Here is a 10,439-nt window from a genome sequence, read left to right as displayed (position 1 = left end):
TTTATGTATGTCTTTTATAGCATATTGTAATATTTTCTAAGTTTCAAATTCTGTTGTAAGAATGATTTGATCTAAAGGTTATAATTCTAAATATTTTTATTTTCACTCAGAGCTAGTATTGAAATAATCCATATACACGTTTCTCTATCCTTTTTTTAGAGTTTCTTCTATGAATTTGAAGACTGTGATATTCACTGTTAAGATTTAGCTCATTTAGAGTTTGTTTTCATTTGTGTTATTTGATGCAGAAAGAGTATAATCATTGACAGTGCCTGGACTAATCATTGAATGTTTCATCATTCTTGGACAATTATGATCACAGACGTTTTAATAAGCTTAATCCTAAGATATGCTTGTGTCTGTGTATGGGCTCTCTTTGCACTTTGAATTCCTCTTTCCTGATACTACTTGTCTCTTTACACTAATTCATAAATTATTTATTACTTAAGATAAATGGAATACAATTCTCCTTGCATAAAATCCAAAATGCTTTTGTGAATGTTTTTCTATTTTACTGCTTGTTAAAATGTCCCATAAAAAGTTTGTAAACATCATTCAACATTGTTTTCACATTCTTATTGAAATTGTTTAAGTGATATAAATTTATATTAATGGATAGTTATACTTTCATTTATGTTTATAGTGAATTTATTCATATATTGGAGTGTTTTTATATATACTTCAGTAGAATTTTAGGTTATTTTCCCTCAAATTTCATCTAATAATTCTTGTAAGTCTTGGTTCAGACTGTTTTCAAGTTTAGATTTTGTGTTAAGATATTTTATTATATTTCTGTTTTACATATCTCTCTATCTCTATATATGTAAATATATAGATACACACACACACACACACACGCACACACACACACACACACATATATATATATATATATATATATACACATATGAGGATGTATACCTAGATTTATATATTAAAAATAGAAGTAGAAATGCAATTATGAAAATTTGACATGCATACATGTGTATTCTTTATACTCTCTCTGAGTACATGCAATTTTATGTGACACTGCTATATGTACAACATTTTCCTTAATACCCAATATCCAGCACCTTATTCTATTCCAATTACTATTCACTTATGTATTTTTTTATATAGGATTGACCTCACTCAGACTTCTAATTTCATTCTAAATACCAAATATTTACTTTTTAGTAGCCAGACTACATGTAAGTTGTTCCAAAACCTCAACCATTAATATTGTGTGGGATTTTCTTTTTGCATAACAAATACTTTGCGTTTTTAAATGAGTTTCACTCCATTTCTTCTACAGAATTAATGGTAAGCACCTCTACTTGTTTTGTAATCTTGTCTTTTCTCTACATATGCTATACATATATTTTGCTAAATTTGTGATTCAGGTGAGTCTCAATAGTAATAATTATTAAAATATTATATAGTATTAGATATTATAAATAATTAGATATTGGATATTATAAGTAATAATAATAGACTTAACAATAATTTGACTTATATAGAGGTCTCATTTCATTCTTGAAAATTTAAATGTTGATCCATTTTTTACATGTATTACTGTGCATTATAACGGTCATTTCTCATACAATAGTGAGACTGTCTTTCTTTGATGCTTATCATGTTATCCGATACATACTCTTGCCTGATTTTGTTTGTATTGTTCTGATCTAGTTTGGATGTTGATGATATACTAGCTTCTTAAAACAAATGTGGATTTTCTCATATGTTCTAAATTTAAGATATAGATTCTCTGAGAATAATGAGCTATAGCCTGTTAAATAAAATATTTGACTCTTGTGTGAAAGATTTCATGTTAAGTGCATGGCTAGTAGATAGCAGATGAAATAATCCATGATTTAAATAGATCCTGTGATATAGGGGAAAGAAACTAAACATAACTGGGAAGGAAAATTATGAGGATTTATTCTGATGCAAATCTGTATTTCAACAGAGCCCAGAGGTAGCTCATCTACATTGTATTTACTGAGTTTATGAGTTATATGGGTTTCTATATATTTCTGAAAAATATCTAAATTAATACTAGTTATTGTCCAACAAAATGTCTATTAATTTGTAAGATAAGACATTTATTAGTTATGGAATGATGTCTGTGAATGAGTTAGGATATATGAAATTTAAAATCCCAGTTGTAAGAAAGAGTTGAAAAGTAACCAGAACTTCATCTACCCTTAGCTTACCATATTAGAGAGAAATTCTCATTCAGTTTTACAATATGTTGATTCCTTCAAAGATATAGAATACTCAATCTAGAGTATTGCTTCACATAGATCATACATATATAGATTTTTTATACTGTTCTGTTGCCTTTGTTCCCTATCCAAAATCATGTAATAGAATTTGAATATGCATTTACTTTCCTTGGGAACTGGCATTTGAGAAGATTTGCCCAAGACAACAAATCTTAAGAATTTCATGCAGGATTGAAAATAATCTTCAACCTAAATGAACATGTTGCCATTTTGAAATAGTTACAGATGCAGACTGTCTGCACATACACACATGGATGCCAGCAATCTGAGTTCTGTATCTAATACAATTTTATGTGTTTATATACAGTTTGTAATGAAATATTTCCTAGCTAAAATAAATACTTTGGATTTGAATGACTGTGATATTGATTAACTCTGTGTTACCAACTGAACTGCAGAGAACAAACCCCATAATTTTAGTTTCATTTGCATTTTGAGTTCTAAGATACTGGATACTGGCCATATCTACCTATGAAATTAACACTTTAAAATCAGGCTAAGCTCTATACAGGGTCCATTCATTTGCAATATTAAAGAGTGAGAAAAGGCCTGGCAGCATACATACCTTAATCACTATGGCCATTGTGAGGCTTGCTGGGCTTATAGGAAAAGGCTGTCTGAAGTGTGTACTGATGAACTGTGCTGCCACCCAAAGCTCAAACTGTTTCTTCAACACATCTTCCAGATGGAATTCTGATTGTTGGGTCTTGTGTAAATGTAGAGTCATATTATGATTGAGAGATTATGACTGTGTCAAATATGGAAATCTCAAAGTCTCACAGAAGGTGTTGGAGTTACTGGATTTAGTGGGTAGGTCAATTCTAGCTGTTCTATAGGGAAGCGGTTGGATAAGCACTTCTAGGTCAGTCACATCAGGATGGAGAAGATGTGAAAACACAAAATGAATAAAAGTGCATCTAATCTATATTAAAAATGTATGTTTTGGTGAGAGAAAATTATAGTAATTCACTCACTTTACTTACACCCTACATAGCTAAATATTTTATTAATATATTTGATACAAATGTGGTAAGTTCATATATATTTATAGAGTATAGAACACTAGGTAATTAAAATGAGCGTTTCAAAGCATGGCTGTTTTAAGCAATAGAAACACATAATGCCAGATTTACAATATGAATATGTGTATAATAAAAAATACACACACGTTAACATATGCTTTATATATACTTAATTATTCACTATTAATTTAAGGGGATTTAAAATGACAGAATGAAAGGGTAGGAGAGCTCTTTCCGTTCCCAGCGCAGCCATGGCTCGTGGTCCTAAGAAACATCTGAAGCGCGTAGCCGCTCCAAAACATTGGATACTGGATAAGTTGACTGGTGTGTTTGCTCCTCGTCCATCCACTGGTCCTCACAAGCTGAGGGAATGCCTGCCTCTGATCATTTTCCTAAGGAACAGATTTAAGTATGCCCTGACTGGAGATGAAGTAAAAAAGATTTGCATGCAGCGATTCATTAAGATTGATGGGAAAGTCAGGACCGATATAACCTACCCTGCTGGGTTTATGGATGTCATCAGCATTGACAAGACTGGCGAGAACTTCCCTCTGATCTATGATACCAAGGGTTGCTTTGCTGTTCATCGTATTACACGTGAGGAGGCCAAGTACAAGTTGTGCAAAGTGAGAAAGATCTTTGTGGGCACAAAAGGAATCCCACATCTGGTGACCCATGATGCTCGTACTATTCGATACCCTGATCCCCTCATAAAGGTGAATGACACCATTCAGATTGATTTGGAGACAGGCAAAATAACTGACTTCATCAAGTTCGACACTGGGAACCTGTGTATGGTGACTGGAGGTGCTAACTTGGGAAGAATTGGTGTAATCACCAACAGAGAGAGACATCCTGGCTCTTTTGATGTGGTTGACTTGAAAGATGCCAATGGCAACAGCTTTGCCACTCGGCTTTCCAACATTTTTGTTATTGGCAAAGGCAACAAACCATGAATCTCTCTCTCTTCCCTGAGGAAAAGGAATCCGCCTCACCATTGCTGAAGAGAGAGACAAGAGGCTAGCGGCCAAACAGAGCAGTGGGTGAAATGGTCTCCAGGAGACATGCTGGAAGAAGTATTTGTCCCCTTCCTGCTACATGCCTTTCTAGGCAACATGTTAGATTAAACAGCATGGTGAAACTAAAAAAAAAAAAAAAAAAGAAAAGAAATAGCAAACCCACTGCACCTCTTCAGATTAACAGTTAGGTATTACTATGATTTTCAGTACCTTAAGGATATTAAGTTCTCAAATTACATTTTATGGACAACTAATGAATACTAAAAATATTGCATATTAGAAGTGATGAAGTCTATTGGCCAGAATATTATAAATTATTAATAAGTTGTGTTGAGCAAGTTTAAAATGCATAATCTCTAGAATGCACATTTTCATTACCAACTTCTTACTAAATAAATGTTTGCGACTTTAAGTTATAGAGTAGATTTTCAACTCTTTTCATTAAGAAATATCAAAAATAATCTCTCTGTGTGTCCCTCTCTGTCTCTATCTCTGTCTCTGTCTGTCTCTCTGTCTCTCTGTCTCTGTTTCTCTGTGTCTCTGTCTCTGTTTCTCTCTCTCTCTCTCTCTCTCTCTCTCTCTCTCTGTTTGTGTGCACGCCCACGTGTGTGTGTGTGTGTGTGTGTGTGTGTGTGTGTGTGTGCATCTGCATGGTCTATGTATGTATACATATCCATGTGTGTATATCTATGTGTTGGGAAAAATGGGCAGGCATGTGCTTATATTATCAGAGGCCAGGATTGTGTATCTTCCTCAATTACTTTCTACATTATTTTAAATAGACTTTATCCCAGTTATCTTTCTATTGCTATGATAAAACATCATCACCAAATCAACTCATTGGGAAAAGAGTTCATTTCAATATATACTTTATCATGCATTAGGGTAGAAACTCAAGGCGGGAACTGAAGCAGAAACCATGGAGGAATGTTACTTACTGGCTTGCTCCTTGTGGCTTGCTCCGCCTGCTTTCATTTATGATCCAGGTCCACCTACCCAGGGGAGGTCACTGCCCTAAGTGGGGCATGGTCCTTCTAGATCAATCATTAATCAAGAAAATATCCATCAGACATACTAACAGACAATCACACGGAGACATTTTTTCAGCAGATCTTCCTCTTCCGAGATGAAATTAGCTGGTATCATGTTGGCAAAAAACTAAGACACAAAGAATCTCTCTGAACATAAATCTTACTGATTCTCCTAGACAGAACAACCAAACTTGGCCTGAGGTAGTGGGGTCCCCACTATCTTGGTTTTACTAGAACTGAAATTAGAGGTGGACATTACCATGGCAGTTTTAACTGGATGCTGGAGATCAAACTCAGGTCCTCTTTGGGTATCTATCATGCAAAGAAATATAGCAAATGGTCTAGATGCTTTAAAACCATGGGTTCTGGTAAATGCAGCAGTGGAAAACAGTGACAACTAGAGTAAACTGTTTAAACCATTCAAATTTGACATCACAGGTAAAGCAAAAACATTAAAAATATAACCAATGCACAGTTTTCAAAACACATTACAACATGAACCCATCAATAGATAAGCTAGACAAACGAGTTACAGAATTACTCCTGTTGATCTGTGACCATCTGGTGGTGGGGATTAAGACCTCTCTCCATTAAATAATACAGTCTTATCAGTGTATTTTCATCCTCCTCCCTCTCATACCGTCTACACTGAGTAATCACTGTCTTTTAGTTTTAGTGCATATAATGTTAGTCAGAGCATGATTTTGAAGATGAATAACATGGGGCTTGGATTCTTTTCATGTTTACCAATTATACCAAATATGAGAATATATGATATTTAGAATATATGGACTTTGATTCTAATTTTAAAAATATGTATTCATTTAGAATTCCATTCGGGGATGGTCTGAGTGTGCATGCATTTCACAGTGCACCTGGACATGTCAGAGGATAACATGTGGGAGTTGACTTCTCATCATGTGATTCTCAGGTTTAAACTATCTTTCTCTCAGTCTTACTGGCAAGAGAGAAAGTGGAGGCTTTGTGCAGAGCATACTGTGAACTCAGTGTTCAGTTTCTGAAGCTTGGAAGCACTTCCTCTCTAAGAGGCTTGGGTACGAAAGAAATTGATTTTTTACAATGGGCAAATCATTTTCTGAAGAGTGATTTCTAAATGCCTTTGGAGTATGTGAAAGGAGGGCACATACATTAAGATGGGTGAAAAAAATCAGTGAGGGAAGAAGTACTGAGAAAAAGAAAGAACTGTAGTGTCAGATGATCAAGTTGCCTAGTGATGTCCCTGTTAGACCACAAGAGTGAAATGTAAATGCTTTTATAGATAGAAGTTTGTCAACTTGTCATGACCCACAGGTTGAGAACAACTGTATAAGCTAATGTTGAAATGTTATAAGCAGAAGTGTCCCTGAAACTGGGGTATGTTCAGAGAGCCTTACACTTGGTGGTGCTTTTCTCTGCAGCATCTCATGGGAGGCTCTTTTTCCAGTTCCCAGTATAATGACATCAAGCTTCTCCCCGTGGACAAATCTCGATGCATTAGTTTGCAAAGTAATCTATTCAGGTGACTCTTCTTTGTTTTTTTATTTGTTTGCTTGTTTTGGGGTTTTTTTTGGTTATTAATTTTTGCTGTTGTTCCCTTGTTGTTTATTTGTTTGTTTTGTTATTGTTTGAGGCAGGATCTTACCGCCATATCCTTGGCTGTCTTTGAACTCACTATGCAGACAAGGCTGTCCCCAAAGTCAATGGGATCCACTTGCTTCTGCTTCTACATCTGTGTTGGGATTAAAGGTGTGTATAATCACACCTACCTCAAAGGAATGTTCTAATGTCACTGAGTGTGTGTGTGTGTGCGTGTGTAGATTGTGCAGTTTATGTGAAGCAGCTAACAGTGGGAATTCAAGATACTCTCTTACTTTTTAACTCCTTACAATCTTATAAGCCTGCAGTTCTGAATTTTTCTAATGCTGTGACTCTTTAATAGAGTTTCTCATTTTGTGTTGACCCCCATCATACAATTATTTTTGTTGCTACTATAATTTTGTGACTGTTATGAATCGTAACGTAAATGTTTTTATAGATTGAAGTTTGCCAAAAGGGTCATGACCCACAGCTTGAGAACAACTATAAGTTATGTTTTATTTAGGAATTGCAGGTATTTGTGAAGTTTATAGAAATTAACTCTAATGTCATTAGGAAAAAAATACCATTAGTTTTTATACAGCCACTCTTCAGTATAACTTTCACCTATGACTTAAAAACATATGCTCCTTTTGAAAATATTCATTAACCTTTCACATGATGTATAACTAGCTTCATCACAGTGGATAAAAAACAAATCCCACTTAGAGTTTTGAAAGAGAGACCCAATGGGAAATACACAAATGGTAAACTCTACCGAAGGACACAAAAAGGCCCATAAAACATCAGAGGGGTTATGGAGGTCTATGGATTTTAATTGCTGTGTGCCATTGGGCCCTTACAAAGCAATCAAGCAGGCAATCTCCAAAGACATTCCTGCCATAATACATTTAACAACAGAGTTCTCACCCCGTCGGCAGACTAGGGTTTATGAAGGTCCCAATAGCAATTAATGACCTTGTACTCTAAGGGGAGTGGGGAGAACTGGGAGGAAGGGTGGAGAGAGAAAAAGAGAGGGAGGGTTAAACTAGCTCAATTTTGGTGCATAATATGAGCATAGACATGAAATTTTCAAGAGGAAGCAATGTAAATACCACTATTTTTTGTTCTTGGCTTTTCCTTTAAGGCAGAATTATTTTTTTAAGCATTAATGAAATTGATTGTCACTTATGAGATGGTTTCATATTGTTTTGAAAGTTGAAACAGTTAAATTGATAGACATTTTTAACTAGAATATAGTATATCAATGGCTTTAATATAAATAGCTGGTAGGTTTCCAAATATTTTAAGTACTCAATTTTGGCTAAGTCTAATGTCAATGAAAGGGGCTAGTATTAGTATTTCTAATTCCCTACTTTGTATTACAGAGTATATTATTGAATCTGATTCGATGCCAGTCCCTTTATCATTTAGAATTAGAACACACAAACATAACAGAAGGCTGTAATTCTTATCAGTGACTAGACTGACATGCAAATGTGGGGTTTTCTTTTAAGATTCTGAATGTAATGCTTCCCCTTTCTCTAATCCAGCACTAGAGCTAGAATCATATAACTATGTAGGGAGAAAAGTCCTTTTCTATAGTAGCTTTTGGTATCAGTGGTTTAGGTTTTTGGATGCAATGAAAGTGCTTACATAATATGTGTCCTTGCTACCTCTTTTGGGTCTGCTTTGTTAAGAGCTTTGAAATGCCCACTGAGAAATGTAAGCACTGTTTGGATAATCTTCCTTCCCTGTCCATAGAGACCTCAGAGACTCTGAACACAATGCTTTTTCCTCCTAGTATCCCTGTTTCCCTACTGACTAGACCCACTGTTCTCCAGAGAACCCTGCTCAATAGCCTTCTTATTTAATTTCCATTGGTTGTAGCTAGTTTGTCATCCTCACAATTGGGCTGAGATCTTCAGGACTCAGTTTCTGTCTACTGCTTCAAAGAGTGGAATCTGGGAAAGGGATAGTTTAAACAAAGTTTCTAAGACAAAAGGAAAAAATAGAAGGAAAAAAAGAGGAAGCCTTGAAGAATTACATGAACCTCCCTTCAGACTTCTCCCATTTAAGCCCATTTCTACCTTGTTCTTTTGTGGCTTAGATTTTGGTTAATTAAGAAATTTCTAAAACCAAATTATTAGTATTTTTCATGTCCTCTACTACATGTATCTATTTCAGTTTGTTCTAGACATTACTTTTAGAAGTTCATGTGTTTGTTATGTTTACTCTCCAGAATACTTGTGACTGATAAACACCAGTCAAGAGAGAGCTCCATAGTCAGACACTATAAAACTATTTCCTGAAATTTGCTACATAAACAAACAGCTACATGAGGAACATATTACAGAAACCATCATCCACTGTATATTATGTGATGGATATCTTGGTACTATGTGTTATTTTTCACACCATGAGCAAGAAGTACGGGTGACAACAGTAACACCATCGATTTGTTTGATTTTTCAGGATCAGAGCTACATAAGAATCATTTTTTGTGTCTAATCAATATTCAAATACTGTGGAAGAATTTGCACAGGCAATCCTGTGTTGTAATCTCACACCTGTACACCTGAAAAACTAGATTGATTTGAAGTATAACTTCTAGCTCGGGACTCACTTGGAGCAACATGCCAAAGACCTCACTGTAAATAAACAGTGTTTTTCTCTTCCACTGTAGGCATATGGACCATACCACCATTGGAATTGGCGCAGAACTGGTGAGGTGGAGCAAGTTCAGATCCCAGAAAGTTCTAGCTCCTTCCTTGTTTCTGTGCCTGCCCCAGGGCATGTACCCAGATGACCTTCAACATCACAGGGAGTTAGTCAAGTATCTATCACCTGCAATGCCTCTCAATGCTAATGAAGTGTATCAGTAGTCTTAGACTTCAGTCAATGACCTTTCCCTCCTTGGATAATCTTACATCCTTCTCCCAAAACTGGATAACACTTGGTTCACCCTAATAAAGTATATGTGTTCAAACCCACCCCAAATAAAGAAATACAAACAGGCTAAAATCCTCTCAGAGAGCTGCTTTATTAAAAATTCTTGGAGAAGTTCTTTAATCTAAAGGACAATAACTCTGCTTCACCTCCTCCTGGCCTGGTGGGCAGTAGTGTCTGATGCCATAGAGGGAAGAGGCAAACTGCAGACCTCACCTATTCCAGAATAATTTTTGCCTGTCCTCTCCAAGACAGTGCCCGGCCACCCTGAGAGGAGAGGCAAAACCCAGTGCCACAACCCATCATCATATGGCAAACCTTCCAGTTTCTCGGAGGCTTGCCTCCTGATGAGTGAATGTTACCCACCCTCAAAGTGGTTCAAAGTCTCCCAACCATGGTTCTCTTACCTCTCTTGTCATCCAAGTTCTTCAGAATGTGCATAGCTCTTGTCACACAAGCCTTTGTTCTCCTACAACCAGTGAAAATGTTTCTAACTCAAAGCCCTGATGCATCTTACTCAACTTACATCTCTACTAAGCTGATTTATCACTCTCTCAAGCATGCTTTATTAATTTA

The 10,439-nt window shown here is 35.8% G+C and overlaps 1 protein-coding gene across 1 annotated transcript; it reads left to right on the top strand.

Annotated features, from left to right (window-relative positions):
* The first annotated feature begins 3,540 nt into the window (after positions 1–3,540).
* Positions 3,541–4,245, top strand: LOC114623466 (40S ribosomal protein S4-like). The gene has a single exon (XM_028770137.1). It carries the CDS (start codon positions 3,541–3,543, stop codon positions 4,243–4,245), a length of 705 nt encoding a protein of 234 aa, XP_028625970.1.
* The last annotated feature ends 6,194 nt before the right edge of the window (positions 4,246–10,439 follow it).

This window comes from Grammomys surdaster, unplaced genomic scaffold (assembly GCF_004785775.1).
Source record: "Grammomys surdaster isolate TR1022 unplaced genomic scaffold, NIH_TR_1.0 198, whole genome shotgun sequence".
NCBI classification, from domain to species: domain Eukaryota; kingdom Metazoa; phylum Chordata; class Mammalia; order Rodentia; family Muridae; genus Grammomys; species Grammomys surdaster.
This window is presented reverse-complemented; position numbering and strand designations above follow the sequence as displayed.

Bases quoted from the DNA above. Each gene is read 5' to 3' on its own strand.
- LOC114623466 (XM_028770137.1), top strand. From the start codon at position 3,541: ATGGCTCGTGGTCCTAAGAAACATCTGAAGCGCGTAGCCGCTCCAAAA.